The sequence below is a fragment of the Ixodes scapularis genome, unplaced genomic scaffold, assembly GCF_016920785.2.
Source record: "Ixodes scapularis isolate PalLabHiFi unplaced genomic scaffold, ASM1692078v2 PGA_scaffold12__126_contigs__length_90152505, whole genome shotgun sequence".
NCBI lineage: Eukaryota > Metazoa > Arthropoda > Arachnida > Ixodida > Ixodidae > Ixodes > Ixodes scapularis.
The window spans coordinates 75,524,884-75,541,935 of NW_024609838.1; the positions used below are offsets into that span (position 1 = coordinate 75,524,884).

The window sequence follows — 17,052 nt, forward strand, 5'->3', positions numbered from 1 at the left end:
ACCTCGCCAAACTCATCAGCTCACCGACCTCACAAACTAACGCCCCTCACCAAACTCATGAACTCAGTGAACTCACAAAGTCACACCCTTCACCGAACTCGTTAACTTAAAGGGAAGCTACGGAGCTTCTTGGAAAAAATAAGTTAGAAGTGAATTCTAGTGTATTTTTACCCCGTGAACCCGAATACCCAAACCATTTGCTGCGAAAGTATTGTTAAACGCGAGAAAAACGCGAAAGACAGTCGCTGTCCGTGACGTCATCGACGGATTTTTTGGCTGCCCAAGGCTAGGGGGGCGGGGCTTCAGCCCTATTTTGAAATTGCTCTTGTGGCTCTCCGGCCCGTCGCATTGAAATATAATTTTGATATCTGTTATTCTAAGGGCCAAATGAATGCAATTCAAGCGTTTTTTCTCAAATGTAGAAGTGCCCCATCTTCCCTTTAACGAACTCATGAACTCACGCCACCGAACCCTTTGAACTCATGAACTCACCGAGCTTAAACCCCTCGCCGACCGCCCCTGACTCAACCTTAAACTCGCAAGTTTTCGAGGCTTACAAACTCACTCACCTTTCCCTCACGCCTGATCGGTGAGGGTGAATGAGGTGAGTGAGTGCACTCACGAGTGAGTTTTGACGAGGTATGATCGCGGCAGCTTAACAGTCACGAATAAGTTTATAAATGCAGGAGCAGCTAAACGACAAAGATCAATTCGATCGTTTACGTTTTGCATAGATGTTTTTGACGTGCCTCCTGAGGTGAATCGCGCTCGAGACCAGTGATCGTTGATGCAGTTCGAAGAAGCCCTACTCACCGGGTGTATGCTGAATGCTTGAGCCTTTCGGTACTGCACCCCGTCGTCGTTGAGGAGGTCGTGGGCACCAATCTTTATCACAATCTCCTCAGGTCTGCGGCTGTTTGCAACATGAAAGAGAAGAAGAGTTATTTTTCAATAATATCACCAAATGTCAATCCCAATTGTATTTTTAAAACATAAACTGAGTTTTATACCCTTATTCGCGAAATGTGCTCTTCCGCGTCAATATGATGTCCGAGAGTTTGAGAAATGCAGAGTTGTTCAGCTCAAGACATCGTATTATCATCGAGTGCAGCATCTTGGCCGTTTGAAGGTGAACAGCATAGTCAATAGGGAGTTTTCGTAGACCGCGTTTCTCCCTCCGCTATGCCCTCCGCAACGAAGTTGCTACTGCGCCTGCGTGCCGATATCCTTGACTGTAGAGTTCCGGGCATCGCAGCGGGTTGCGGAGGGCGTTGCGGAATGGTGAAAACGGTCTACGAAAACTCCCTAATGAAACCTACAGGTACACTTATACGTACGGGAGGATTGGCGACCAAGAGTGTGGTTAGGCACCGCAGCTAGGAGCACATAGACTTTTCTTTTCGCCCAAAAAACGCCGATCGAGAAGTGGCCATTTTGAGTCACGCTCTCTCTTTCTGCTCCGTGGTCACGTGCCGTTCTCACCAAATATAAACCGAGTCATGGGTCATCGAAGGCACACAATGAATATTAAAGATAGAGAAAAATATGATAAACATTTTTGTAGCTTCTAAAAAGTACCGTACACAGTCACGGTACTTTTTGGTAACGCTCTGCTCCTTTATATTTCTACTTCCCCAGTTCAGTTTCCGTTTCAGTTTCGAGCAGTTGCGTTTTTTGACTTTATTAAAAATATACGCGACGTTCTAGCAAAATATTGATTGGGTAGTAGTCTTTCGACACCATACTGAATCGCCTGAGATATGGGGGAAAAAAGTGGGGGGGGGGGGGGGGGGTGCCCCTTTAAGAACCTGTAAGGTCACGCGTTCAGGCAAGTACAAGTTAATTTCAGGCGCCGCATCCAACGATAATGCGACACCTTTGTACAGATGACTGCGGCAATGAATTGCAATACCGAGTCGAGTAAGCCTCTACTTGGAATATATTACCTCGGCTATAAGTACATTCCAATTGGGCATATTCACGGGCACAGGCCCATCCACCGGTCTCCCGTAATACGAGCCCAGCACAAAGCGGGTAGCAAAATGGTTACCACGGCCAGAAAGCTGTGGCAGTCGCCGTTCCAGATCATGTCGCCGCTCCAGCCAGGCGCAGCCAAAAAGCAACATAAAGGCCCGCTACTCAGATGTGCTTTGAGCTTTACTTACTCACGGAGGCAGTGACCGGCTGTGACGACAAAGTTGTTTTCTACGAGGGCTCCTCCGCAGAAGTGACCGGATGGTTTTACGATAGCCAGCTGGATGCTGACCTGCACGAGACCAGAAAGCCATCCGTTCGTACACTGACGTATTGTAAAAGCTGGGTCTGCTGGGAAAGTTGGTAAGTGACATTCATAGTAAAATAGCGCAAAAAGGACTGGACAACAAGACGAAGAAGCACAGATGTAGGACAAGCGCTAACTCTCAACCAGTCGTGAAGGCATCGCACTTGCCGCCCACACTCATACTTGAGGATCTAACAAATTCTGCCATCGAAAAGGACAGTGGCAACCGGACATTGTTTTCCTATTGGGTGTCTTGGGGCCGTCCATTGGAAGAGAGTTTGTAAGATCCGCAAGTCTGAGCGTATCGGCAAGTTCGATTCCTCTACGACTGGTTGAGGGTTAGCGCTTGTCCCGTGTGCTTCGTCGTCTTTTTGTCCCGTCTTTTTTGCGCTATTTTTAATAAGAATATTCATTGACGCCAGTCATTCAATTCTTCCCCGATGGTTTGTAGCAGCCCGACACCAGGGGTTTGATTTTGGTCGAGGTCAGAGCGATATGTAGCCTACTCGGCAGCAGATTGGACGTGGCATCACGTCTTGCGCGTAATCAAAAAATAATATTTTGACTCGTTCGCGAGTTCTTAGTTGGGCAATATTTCCGTGAGAACATCTCAGCAACATACAAATAGCGGGAGAGTTCTTGCTGCCTCAATGTGCTTGTCCTTAGTACTCCTTCATCCACCGGTCGATGTCGGCTTGTGTGTACGGTATCCACTTTTGCCCGCCTCCTCTCCCTCTATATACTCTCCACTTTTTACCTTGCCCCAACTTGGCTTCTCTCGCAGATTGGGAGAGGGGACCGCCAAGAGGATTATCTTCCCTGTAGAAAGTCGAGGTTGTACATCGTCCTTTAAGGGCGGGTATGTGAATGGCTTCCAACGTGAAATAGCGGACGTTCATAATTTCAGGCAGCGTCCGATATCTCTTCGCCACAGCGCTTGGTTTGTACAAGACCGTCAACTTTTTTTCCCCGGTCTGTTAGCAAACGACGCACGTTGTTTTCTTGCATTATTTCAGTCTGCCAATGGCTCTTTGTAGCAGAAGAAACGCGTTCTTCGGTCACGTTAGCACACGACCCGTCTACGAACGCTATCTTCGCTCGTTTTGCTACAGACAAATTAGATATTGCTCTCTGAGTAATCAGCATCGGAACACCCAAAAAACGTAAACCATGACGCGAAATAAAACAAAAAAATCTCAATCTTTGCCGTGTTTTTTAAATCAGTGTTTCCCAAGCTTTGGGCTGCGACCACATAGGGAGGTCGCAACAGATTCGGCGGGAGCGTCGCGAAGCGTTTCGGAAAACTTTGGTTTGGGCTAGTTGGTCCGTAATATATATATAAACTTTAAAAGCGCCAGTCCCTGTCGTTTGTGTTACTTCCTATCGTCCCTGTCTGTTTGTGCTTTTAAACCTTATACCTACCGTTTCGAAAACTCGTGAAACATTTGTACTAGGCTTTTCAGCAGTGACGTGGATGAAAACAAAGTACTGTAAACGACTAAATTTTCGCGAGGACCTAATTTTCGCGAATTTCGCAAATCGCCGACAATTCCCGAAAAATACGTCCCGCGAACAATACGAACGTAGCATTTACAATATGTGAATGCTACGGAAGCTACACTCGATTCGCGAAGATTATAAGCAGCGAATAATTTCAAATTTTGAGCTTTGGCCCGATTCCCGAAAATTTGAGCCCGCGAAAATTAAGTCGTTTAGAGTATATGTCGCAGCTCGTCATCGAGCCGGAACTGAGAGCATGCGGAGGGCCAGTTCGTCTGCTTCTTGCACAGGGGTTGCGATAATGTTCAGAACGCCGAGCTCCTATTGGCTGAAAGAAAAAGACAATAGTGGGTAGACCACAAGGCATCCAGCATTGAGGTCTGCCCACTATCCTTTCATTCGAAACCAATCAGAGCCCGGCGTCGTTCTGACGTCATTGGAACTCCTGTGGAAGAAGCAGACGAACTGGCCCTCCGCACATCGGCGTATGATCCGAACTCCCCTCGTTCTGAGAAAGTGTGCCCTAACAAACGTACAAGCTCCTTTTAGTCATTAGAAAATAATTCCTGGTGGCGTGCGTTTTTTTTTTTCTTTTTTGCTTGCGATGAACTTTAGCACATCTGATTCACCCTGACTATACCTAACCGTGAAATAAAACCCTGCTTCATTTTCGTTACTGTCCATACACTGAAGTTGAAACGCGTGTGGTGTCGCGGAGAACCGGAAGGAAGACGGGGGTGGGAGGGGCTCTCTACGCGATGTATTATAAATATTTTTTGCTGGGTCGCAGGTTAGCAGAGTTTGGGTAGCACTGCTGCAAATGTAGCGCGGCGACTGTAGAGATGCCGGACACTGCTGTACACGGCTAAAATTTCCATTTAAGCAAAGCGGAAAGAGTTGCCGCCCAATTTAGCCTCACACAGTGGGCCATCAGGTGCAAACTGCGTATCTCGGGAAAAAAAAAAAAAAATCGGCCAAACTACGCTTCGTGTAGTACACCCCGGGTGGCGTATTGCGATTTGCCCACGCAAATGCGGGTCCCTGATTGGCCTTATTTCGTATCAAACGAGCGCTTTCGCAACTGGATTTACGCGGCGTCTTTTTTTACCGACTCCAAACGGCCCCGTAATTTACGTGGGCGAGGCTTAGGTGCGAGGCTGCCATGGGTCCACGCACTATATACCGCTCTCAGATCCCCGCCCCCCATCGGAACCGCAATTTTCGGGTCTGCATCTGCACGCGAAGTTCTGCGCAATACATTGTGTGACACTCCAAGTTGCTCGAGGGACCGAAAGCGTCGAGGCTCCCTATTCTAAAACTTTCTATTGTCAGGGGTGGCCGCTTTTAGAACGCACGCGGAGTACTTCATCGCCGAAAGCTGTTGTTCTTCGCCAATATCAGAAGCCATTGCGTCGCCAGCGTCCTGGCCGGTACGCATGGCAGGCCGTCACATTAGCTCATTTCACTCCCCCTGAAGTTAAGGTATACGATGGTGTTCGATCACGCGTCTTTCCAGTCTGAGCAGCTTCTTGTCACCAGCCGTCTTATCTTGCAATACAAATCGAGTGTAGACGCTTTGCAGCTGCTGTGCATGGGCGACGCCATAACCGACCTTCAGTTGTTTTCCCCTTATTGCGTTCGCTTCACTTCATCATTGCCGCAGCAGGAATTGTTATTGCCACTTTAGCTGCAACTGTGTCCTTGTCCCTAGCTTATGCCCTTGTGGAGGCTCGTCAACGCCCGCTTCAATGTCTCGGCCTCTTCGTAAGACAAGAGAAGGTGGGCTATAGCGGCTCAATTCGGCGCGTGTTTAAAGCGTCAATACTAATGTTGTACTTGTACTTGCTTGATCCTTTCCGACTGCTCTCGTTTCCCTAGTGTCACTGCAATTGAATCTCAAATAACCCTCTCTGACCTTTCCTTACGTCGTAAGAGGTCTAGGCTTTGCCTCTTTCATTAAGTATATTACTGTTCATTTTAAGACAGTCTCCATTTAGCCCACCCACCTATGTATCCTCGAGACTGGACCATTCACGCAAGATCGCCCTACACAAGACAAAACCCCCCTGCCTAACAACCTTTACTTCTACCCGAATCTATCATGGACTGAAACGGCCTTCCCGATGATATCGTCACCATCATCGATGACACCGAGTTTCGCCTGGTACTAACCAACCATTCTCCTCTACAATGCCCCTAGAAGCCCCGAGGGTATTGTAAATAGATTAATAAACTAGATGGCGGAAAATTTGCGGAAGGGTCTATTACGCCACCGGAAGCGGACTCTAGTCTGTCGAAATACGCAGGTGGAGGCCAGCGGCCAGGCCCACCTGCCAGGGCCAGCTGTGGGGCACGGCTTCGTGTCCGTTCACAATGCGGTCTCCTGGCGCGGTGTTGGGCTCGATGGCCGGGTCGCCGCAGGCTGCCTGCTTCAGGTATCTCTCGTAGACCGGGGCTCCTGGAACAATTCAGCGCGGGATTCCCCCATTATAGAATGCAGTCTCGCGGGCCTCTTCCGACTTTTCGGTCAGCATGCATCATGCCGCAGTCACACTATACTCGAAAACATCAAAGGGACGCTGTTCATTGCAGACACGAAGCCACGCGTATCTCGCTTCGTACATCAATGTGAGCACGTCTGCAGTCGGTTTTTCTGTGAGTGGTCATACAAGGAAGAAGCAGGCCATAGACGGTGTCTAGAGAGTGCAGACTGTTTTTCGTACCAAGCCTGTGAACGAGGGACGCTACGCGGAGCGCAAGTTCGTCTGCTTCTTTTGCAAGGGTTGTGGTGACGTCAGGACACCGAGCTCTGATTGGTTCTGATTGAAGGATAGTGGGTAGACCTCGATGCAGTTAACTTTGAGGTCTACCCACTATCCTTCAATCGTAACCAATCAATTTGCGAGGCGACTATACGATGGGTGGGACTCGCCAGGGCCTGCCAGCGACAAGAGCCACGGAACGCAGTGGCGTTCCTTACGGCCTTTGCTTTAGGTACAAAAAATCAATGGGAGATTTCGACCGCGTGGGGCCACCACAAAGCTACCATTCCGAGTACTGCCTGAACCACCCTAAACAACTGTTCCGACCACCGTGATGGAAACTGTGCGCCAATGTATTAGTATGAGACAACTGTAGTGGGCTGATAGAAATACTTTTGGCTCACGATAAGTAGACGCTTGTTTATGGAAATTCGTTTCTTGAGACGACGAAGCAGAAGTGCTCCGCGTAAGTCACAGCAGACAGACGGCATAAAGACCTTAATTTGTACTTCACAGCGCATGAAAGCCTCACAATAGCAACACTCACTCAATCAGACACAAAAACATACACACAGCGCTGTGAGACGTTTATGCGCTGTGAAGTACAGATTACGGAAAACCAACTAGCCCAAGCTGCGGTGTTAACAAGGCATCAAGGCCTGTAGCACTAACTCGTCTGGAAATTCTTTTAAAAGGACACTGCCCCCCCCCCCCCTTAAAAAAAAAATCCTTTGTTAGGCGGTTCATTATGGTGTCAGAAGACTACCGAATCAATATTTTGCTGCAGCGTCACGTATATGTTTAATAAAGTCAAAATACACAAGTGCTCGAAACCGAAACCAAAACTGGACTGGGGAGGAAGAATAAATAGAGGACAGAGTTACCGGAAGTCACGTGGCTGTGCAACTTTCTTTTTTTCTTTTCGATCAGCGTATTCGCAGTTTCTTAGAAGCCACAAAAATTGGTAATAAATTTTTTTCTCTATTTTCAGTATTGGGTGTGTGCCTTCGATGACCCACGACTTCGATTATCTTTGGTGGTGGTGTCTAAACCATCGGAAACAGCACGTGACCACGAAGAAGAGAGTGAGCGCCCCTCAAACCGGAAATTTCTCGATCGGCGGTTTTCGGGCGGAAAGAAAACTAATTTCGAGCCGCAAATTGTGTTCTGGCTAGTTGGGCTCTCATATGTCATGTACAAATAAAAACCTTGGCGAGCATGAATATCCTGTCAGTGTCCCTTTAAAGGGATACTACAACCAAATTTCGGCGCTTATTTCTTGGTCTATTCGTGTTCATGGGAGCATTATCACATCAGACACACCTATCTCTTGTTCAAAAAGACGCGAAAAGGAATTTTAAAACGAATAAAACGATTAGCAAAGAGCACCTGGTGGATGTCGCTAACGCTTCGTTTGTTATGCCCGTCTAGGAACCTTGGCAGCTAGTGACGGTGAGCGCGAGCATCTCGCCTGCGGCCACGACGAGAGAAGAGGGGAAGGAGGAACTCCCGTCTTCCCGAGAATCCCTTTTGTGTGTACCAGAAGTCGCTACTCTCCCTCTACAAAAGTATAGAAGATTAACCCGTCACTCTAAATTCGTACAAAAGAAGCTTTGGGGTTAATTAGGGTGGCCCGATCGCTGGTGTGCTTCGGCTGCTTTCAGCGGATGCTTCGAGCCATCGGGTCCTATCCAAGTCCGTGGGAATGTCCCGTGACATTCTCACGGCCACGTAATCACCGTGAATTATTCCCTCCTGCATACATATGTACGAAAGTTTTTGCTCATGCATAAAAGGCATACCAGGAATGATGTAATAATCAATGTGAAAAAGCCTATGTGATTTTTTTGGCCTCGTACTGACCATGGCCGCTGAGTGACTGCACTTGCGGCCGACATAAGCCAAGGGAGTATGCGCAGCACAAAGAGGACGACACAGGTGCCAATAACAGGCCATCATGGACTTTTGCAACGTTCTTTGTTAGGACCGAAATTCTCTCGTAAAAAATAATCTTGTGCTTATTGCCTTCCCCGGTAACGAGCTTAGCGATGAAGTACCCAGCCTGAAGTCAGGCGGGAAAAAGCGTTTATGGCGTCGTATTTGCACGTATTCTCAAACGCGGTCTATTCGTTGACGGGTGTCCCTCCGTAAACACGCAGAGCAGTCAACTCACGATAGTGTATTGCAAAGAGACGCTTACGGTTTTCATAGCTTTCTCAAATAACAGGAGAAAAAATAAGGGCCTTATTTGTTTTTAACAAAACTAGTGAACACCTGAGATTTTTTTCAAACATCTGTCGCATTTTTGACTTTACAAATTGCCATACCACTAAAGAAGCTATTAAAAAAAGAATCATGTAGCGATCAACATTGTTTGTTAGTTTGATAGTAATACTTCTGAAATAAAAAAAAATTGTTTTGGAATCGTGTTGTGTTTAAACAGTGATATCAGTCTGCAAATGTTGCCTAAACAGTAGGTTAGAATAAAATAAAACAGCAAGAAGTGTGCTTTTGTCTCGTGTACTTGTCTTCGCGTTCTTCTTTGCGCTATTTTACTTATTTGTCTCACGCACCGACTCGCCCAGATACGCCCAATTACGCACAGTGTTTTCAATAAATGCCGATAAACCCCGAAAAGTAGCCCTTAAACTCATTTATTCAAACATAAGAAAAAAAAAACGAAAAAAAAAAAACACGAAATCATTTCGAATTGGAGCTTTATGCTCGAAAGAGAAGACAATACCGACTCCGAGTTTGATTGAAAATAATCTCTAACTTCAGCTTTATTTTGCAGTTAGTCCGGGCTCCCATTGAAGCACCCGGAAGGATGTTTTCGGGAACCAGGCCTATCGTCCCACTTCCTTTTCGATCGGTTCAGGAGCGTTTTCCAAGTGTCCGATTCACGGCCGTGCACACTTGGGGTTGCGGGAACACCGTGTCAAGTTAGCTTCGAGGAAAACACCGATAAACGCCGATTCGTTCTCGGTCCAAAGCCACAAATTTTCACTGAAAACACCGAATTTGTAAAAGCCAAAAAAAAAAAAAGCTAAAAAAAAAAAACCCTTTAAACTTGAAAAAAAGAAAAAGAAAAAAAATATTTCCCGAAAACACGGAACCGTAGTTATGAGCGATTCGGTCACATTGTTTGTACATATTACAAAAGAAGGACTGCGGACATTGCCTGAGACGGTCTGATTGGTCGTATAGAAACCGTCTGCCGACATGTTGGAAGCATTCATATGTATGGATGCTCGGGGTTGGAACACGCGTGGGGCGTGGCCGCAGATAACGCTGTCATAGGCGTCCGCAGAGACATCGCGTCTTTTGAGTGACCAGGTGGCGCAAGCTACCGGCCATTACAAGGGGCATAGCCAGTATCATTCATCCATCCATCCTATGGGCAGCGTGAAAGAGAATCCTCGACGTACCGCAGGACAACTCGTCCGAGGCGTCTTGGCAGTCGAAGCGGCCGTCGCAGCGCTTGGATGACGGGATGCACCGGGTGTCGGAGCACTGGAACTCTCGCGCCGCGTTGCACAGGGCTGGAGAAAGGGAAGGGGCGGAGCCGTTCGAGACAGAAACACCGAGTGCAGCGGATTGTTCAGTAACAAATGAGCAAGTATGCTAACCAACAAACGAAACAAACGATCTACCGGGTGAAACAAGGAGACGGTAGGCTCTTTAAATCGACCGGAAAATTCGGTTTCTTAACCTATCGCGCTACGACTTTGCGCAGCGTTGCCCACACATGGTGCATTTTTTTCGTAAAATTTGCAAAGAGCGGACTTACCTGAGGAAAAAGTAAAGAAAGAAAAAGGCTTAGCTCCTATGGAAACGCAGCGACGCCACCGGTCTGCAATCAACACGGCGCCGTTTCCACGGTAGACAAGAGATGGCGCAAGGGGTCGCGACGCCAACTGCCGCCAACGAACGAGCAGACGACGCCGAGAGCCGGCCTAATTAGCAGACAAGGAACTGCAGTTCCTTGTTGTTACCACGCCTGTCTTTTTTGTTTCTGCGACTGTCGCTGCCGGCGGAACGCGCGCCGCTTTTGAGTCGAAAAGATCGTCTCCTAAAGAGCCTTTGAGGAATACTTCGGCCGGCTCTCGGCGCCCGTATGCTCGTTCGTTGGTGGCGTTCGTTGCGCCATCTCTTGTCTACCGTGCAAAACGGCGCCGTGTTGATTGCAGACCGGTGGCGTCGCTGCCTTTCCATAGGAGCTAAGCCTTTTTCTTTCTTTACTTTTTCCTCAGGTAAGTTCGCTCTTTGCAAATTTTACGAAAAAAATGCACCATGTGTGGGCAACGCTGCGCAAAGTCGTAGCGCGATAGGTTAAGAAACCGAATTTCCCGGTCGATTTAAAGAGCCTACCGTCTCCTTGCTTCACCCGGTAGATAAACAAACAGACTAATTCGGGTGTTTTAAAGTGATGGAGTCACATTTTAATGGTTAACTGGGCTCATCAGAAACAAAGCACGTTTAGTCACTGACAAGGTGAGAGCGGCAGGACATGTTTTTTTAAACGATGCGCACGAGACGCCGTCGTTGAAGGCGGGAAGCTCGTGCTGGACAACTCAAGCCATAGCTTCCTATATACTGACAAAGCCTGGCAGATCGCCACGAGAAGCGGCCTCCAAACTGGAAAAGGTGGAGCGGCAGACAACGGATGAGAGGAGAGCCACGTGACTGGCACCCCGCTGCGGGGAGACGCCGAAACACACTTCTCCCGAGCGAACAAGGGTGTTTCGGGCCATCGCCGCTGCAAAAGCTGTGCGCTGACGCCCAGGTTCCCCAAGAAACGGCTCTTTGAGGCTCTGTGCTATCAGATCCTGGCGCTCCAAATCTGCGGCCGGGCACTCTGTGGCTCCGTCGTGGAACTGCCAGGCTTCGTGAGTATAGAGGTGGCAGTGCTCAAGTTCCTCCATCCCACCTTGTCCGTGACTATACAGTAAAAACCGGCACAGACTTCTAATGCTGTTACCTGGGGTCGGAGCCTGTGGTTGTTTATGTTCCAGAAATCCACGTGCCCACCCACGTATGGAGAAAAAAAAATTTCAAAACATGAAAGGCGGGAGAGTTTACTGTCTTCGACAAACTAAATGACAGACGCCCAGAATTCGAACTGTTTATGGTAAACAAAAGCTAGAATATATATAAAAAACGGTATTTTTATTATTTTGGATGACGAATGCAGTTGTGTGAACTCATTTTTCTCATATACAACAGATGTGAAAATTACAGGAGGACGACGCTTAAGCTTGGCATTTAAAAGTGGAACGCAATAGCTAAAAGAAAAAAAAAGTGTATTGGGACCGTTGAGCATGTGATTCGCTGCAATGCGAGCCGACTTGAGCGATTTTTTTTAATCTCTACTTTCAAGTTTTGTGTTTTGTACATCTATGTCCCTACGAAGCTGGAGGAACGTGGAGTGTTTTTCGAACATATTGACTGGTATGTTGAGACAGATCGTCTGGTAATTTTGTTGGGGGATTTTAATTACGTTTTTGCGCATCAAGACAGATCGAACAGCGCACGGTATAGAGATACAAGTTCAGTTTGGTTAAACGATATGCTCGAACGTTGTGAATTAAAGACTTTGCTGACTGCACGTCAAGTGGCAGGAATATTTAGTGTCATAGCCTCCTCTATACTGACCCGCGCGCGATTAGACAGGGCTTGCGTTTCTCTCGAACTTACTAGCGCATGCAAACAACATTTAGTCGACCACGTGTCATTCAGTGATCATTCACCTGTGGTGGCAATGCAATTATTGAAATAGCGCTAGCGAGCTAGACAAAAATTACTTTAGAATGGTGTTAAAATGGCGGGCCATTCCCCTTATGGGTGGCAACTGATAAAACCAGTTTTCTCTACTGACGTCTAACTCCTGGTTACCTCAGTCGGTAGAGCGCTCCACTGGAAACGGAGAGGTCCCTGGTTCGACACCAGGACCAGGCGGATTTTTTCGGTCGCGCACCGGTCCCCTAGTTGTGTTTGAAGTTTTGTGCTTGTCCTTTGTCCCTCTTGTTTCCTTTCGCCAGGAATTATTATTGTCATTCAGTTGTTTCGTTTTTAATTTGTTCTTCTGAAGGAACGCCTAAGAGGTTCATTTGGGGTTTATGGAAACTTAATACGACGCTTCTAAATGATGATTGCTCTTTAACCGCGGTGGCGTCAAAAGCTTGAAGAATTTTCAAGTTATCATTGAGGCTATAATTATCTGAGTAGCTGCAACTTAGTAAGTAAGTGAGCTCGTAACTTTTAGAAAATCAATAGACCGATCTCACTAAGCGTTGGGCGCATGCGTACAGCCACCATAACTTTAGTTCACAGGAGGCAGACGGCCGTGCACGCGAGGGCTCGTGCCTTCTCGTACTCTATACCTGCAGAGCTCCAGCGAGGTTTTCGCACGTGCAAAAAAGACTAAAGTTCCCTCGATGCATTGCGGCAGCGGTGGCGTAGTCAAACTGGCTGGTGAGATCGGTCTATTGATGAAGGGAGTTTTTCAGGATGGGGGCTTGAGAAAGAAGTGAACGAGTAAGTAACTTAGTGAGTAAGTAAGCCAGTGAAGAAATGAATTAATTGGAAGTGAGCGTGATCAAGCAAGTGAATAATAGGTAAGCAAAAAATATAGTGAGGGAAGGAATAAACGAAAAAAGATAGCCAGTGAGTGAATCGGAGAACAAATGAGCAAGCAAGGAATGAAGTGATCAAATTCGTGAGTTAGAGGCGGGCGTGGATAAGGCGAGTAAGTAATTGAGTGAAGGATGAAACAAATGTGAGTGAAGAAGTAACTAAAAGAATACAGGAAAGGGTTTTTCTACTGTTGCTAAACACTACTTAGAATCATTGCTCAACGATAGTAGCTGAATATTTTTTTTTTTTATCTAGGCGATGGCAGTCGCTTCAACTCGGAGCCAGAACACGCGGCCACGTAACCTGGTGCCCACCGTACGCCGCCAACGTTAATCCTAGCCAGGCGCTGGGGTTAGCAAAGTAGTGAACGCGTGCTGGGCACCAGGCATTATTAGTTTAGGCTACCCTCATCAGCGCAGTGGTTGGACACGAGCCACTGCCCGAGTGCCCGCCGAGGCATGTATTTTTACGAGCCGATATCCAGTGCTCACGCAGTTCTCGTGTTTAATCCATGAGCCGCGCTCGGCGGTCGTGAGGCATGTGGTTTCGATCCCACAATCATGTCATCAAGCTTTGCGAAGGCAAGACTGAAAGAAATAGTACCCTTTTATCCTCGCCATTTCACCGCGACAAGGAAGCCTCTGAATCGGTGGTGGCCTGTGCGAGTATACCTGGGCCAGACTAGGACCAGTACGCCTCTGCAAAGTCATAAACATTCCAACCCCAAATCGTTTCACGGTTTACCAAACGACCAAAGGAGGAAAAATTGTGAATTACAGCCTTAAAGTGGGCGTGAGGGAGGGAATGAGTGAGTCGTCGGTGAGCGAGTTTGTGAGTGAAATAGTAAAAAATAAGTGAGCAAGTGATTACGTAATTCAGGAAAGGAGTAAATAATAGCTCAAAAATAAGTGAGCGAGGGAATTAAAAGGGAGGTTGAGAGAGGGAATGAGGAAGTTAAAGGTAAGGAAGCGAGCGAGGTAGAAAATCTGGAAGCTAGGGAAAGAGTGAAGATAGGTGAATAACGGAGTGAAGAAGTGAACAATATCTTAGTGAGTAAGCGACCTGCTGTGTGAGTGAAGGTGAGAATCAAAGGAGGTCTTAAGAGTGTGAGTAAGTACGTCAGGAAGCGTGCCAACGAGCAATAATGTGAGCAACCGAGTGATCGATTGATTTAGAAGTGATCCTGAGCAAGCGAATGAATAAGTTAGTGAAAGAAAGAGCGAGCGAGCAATGAAGTGAGCAGGAGAGCAATGGAGTAAGTTAGAAGGGATCATGAGCAAGCGAGTGGATACATAAGTTAGTGAGTGAGCCAGGGAGTGGTGGAGCGAATTAGAAGTGATCCCGAGCAAGCGAGTGATGAAGTTAGTGGGTGAGCGAGCAATAAAGTAATCAAGTGAGTGATGGAGTGAGTTAAAAAGAATCATGGGCAAGCGAGTGAATAAGTTAGTGAGTGAGATATAAAGTGAAGGTGTGAGTTAGAAGTTGTCATGCGTCAGGGAGTAATCATGCGAGTGATAAGATGAACAGTGATGCGAGTTAGAGAAAGAGCGAGGGAGCGAGGAATTAAGTCAAAGGTAAAGAAATGAATAATCGAATTAATAAGTTACCGAGGATGCGAAATATTAATAAACAAGACACCGAGATATCAGCAGATAGAACCAGTACAAAAAAAAAGCGAAACCATTAGATAATTGTGGTTCTATACACGGTTTTCCCGCGCGCCGAATTTGCAACGCCATAACTGATCTGCTGTGTCGCCGAGATGCTCGGCCATCGGAAGGGGGTGGGGACAAACCTATACAAGAAAAGAATGCCTCGTGGATAAGGACAGCGTGGTATCTAGAAAATCAAGAACTTGTCGTGCGACCACAGTGATGAATGCAACGCGAACATAATGAAAGGAAACAAATACGGTGACCAGTAATGGCGGCGCTCATACACAGCTTTACGCGAAGCGCACGGTCGTCTTCTTCTTTTGCAGGTGCTTGTGGTGACGTCAGAACGCCTAGCTCTGATTGGCCCTGATGGAAGGAGAGTGGGTAGACCTTGAGGCTGCTTCGAGGTCTAGCCACTCTCCTTCCATCAGAGCCAATCGGAGCTCGGCGTCTTTGTGACGTCACCTCCACTCACGCGCAAGAACCAGACGACTCGCACCCCACGCTGTCGCGGTGGCGCTGCCGTCGTCGTGGCGCATGCGCAGAAACTTCATGCTAAGCATGTACAAATCCTGCTTAATAATTAAGGTGGTTTTTTGGTTAGAAAAGTTTATCTTTCCAGACTCTTGCGTTTTTTTTTTTTTTTTAACCTTTTGTGGTGGCGTCGGCGTTGTGGAGGGAGCATTTTGCGGGAGCATCGCGGCGAGGCGAGAGAGCTTCCCCCGCGGTCGGTAAGCAACGTCTCGGGTTTCGACAGGCGATGCGGAGAGAACGCGTGCTTGGAGCTGCTTGCGGCTTTTAACCGAGTGCGCCTGTATATAGAGGGTTTCGCCGCTTAGTGTAAAATTGTCGCTTTTTGCGCGATGTAATAATTTAGCTGTTGGCGCCAGCCAGACTGAGAATATAGCAGATATTGACTCTACAAGGAATTTGGATTTGGCGATTGGAGCGTCAGGCTGACAGCTCGCCGACCATCGCCGACCAGTGTACTACGTGGGAGTGGTGAAGTTTAAAGTGATTGGTCCGTCTCTGGAAGGAAAGGAGGCCCCTACGAGTCTAGAGAAGAGGTGCCGAGAGGATTCTCGGGGAATTCGGCTCTTGAGACTGGGGGCTATAGGTTTTAATTTTAGAAGTTTTGTATTTTACCGTTGACTTGTCGTTTTGTTTTGAAATAAACGTGGCCACACTGGCCATCGAAAACCAGCCAACGTCGTAATGTGTCCAGCGGGATCGAACAACTTTTAGTTTTTTTTTTTTTTCTTATTCGACTTCCCGAGGGACTTCCATCGGGGGAGCATCATCATCGGTCGTCACCATCCTGACCGGCCCCCTCTCCCTCAAAAAGTTGACTCTTCACCTCGCGCGAATCTGGTTCACGCGCACGGGCTTGTTTGTAAGCAGTACGTCGGTCCATGTAGGTAGTCCCAAAGGGTGTGACTCACATCGGTCGTTCGTGGCCCGGAAGCTTATATTGAAGCCCCTGCTGCTCTTCAGGTCGTCCGTGATGAACTTCAGCCTGAGCTGCCTTCCGTCACTCAGGTACGGCTTGGGTCTCTGGTCCGAGCACAGGCGGGATACCTGCACCTGAAAGATCCAGAGCGCGCAGTTTGCAGTATTCCAAAGCGGAGCACGCGACCGCCCGCGCATTTTTGTGCCAACCAAAAGAGCCCGAGCCAAACCTCATGGATTGGAAGGTACAGGACGCCTTCGTGTGCAGCTTGCTTAGGGAGATGACATCTGACCCTTCAGTTTCAAACGCTGGCTATTTTTTTTAGCTCTTTCGCTACAACGTGTTAGAAAAACTCGAGTCACTCAATGAGCTACGTTGCAAAGTTACGAAACTCCTGGCGCTGCCATCACGGGATGAAAACGCCAGTCTTACGCGATGCGGGTCGGTGACCTGGGCCGTGTTCAAAAATTTACTCGATCTTACTCCAGGGTAAGGGTTTTGCACCCTTGGCGTTCTAAAACCTACCCGCGTCCAGCGTTTTTCAATCTATGCTGTCACGTGATACGATCCGCCGGAGTAACTCGGATCCATTTGGATAAGTTTTTGAACACAGCCCTGGTTTTTGGTCAGAACGAGGGATGCTCTTTTGACACCATAACCCGAAGTTTGGCGGCTCATCAGTTTGTTTTTAATGCTATAGCTATTTAAGGAAATAAGAGTGATAGCGCAGGGTAGATGCCATGGTGAGCAATCATGCTGGAAAACCCC

The 17,052-nt window shown here is 47.6% G+C and overlaps 1 protein-coding gene across 2 annotated transcripts in view; it reads right to left on the reverse strand.

Annotated features, from left to right (window-relative positions):
• Positions 1–17,052, reverse strand: part of LOC8030515 (chymotrypsin B) — a 46,747-nt gene that overhangs the window by 13,029 nt on the left and 16,666 nt on the right. Inside the window, exons 4-8 of one of the 2 annotated variants that reach the window (XM_042289574.1) lie at positions 16,277–16,418; positions 9,972–10,085; positions 6,112–6,239; positions 2,166–2,266; positions 814–913 (exon numbers count right to left, since the gene is read on the reverse strand). In XM_042289574.1, the coding sequence (XP_042145508.1) occupies positions 814–913; positions 2,166–2,266; positions 6,112–6,239; positions 9,972–10,085; positions 16,277–16,418 (585 nt within the window). The remainder of the gene's footprint in view (positions 1–813; positions 914–2,165; positions 2,267–6,111; positions 6,240–9,971; positions 10,086–16,276; positions 16,419–17,052) is intronic. The other variant, XM_042289575.1, reaches the window with a different exon arrangement.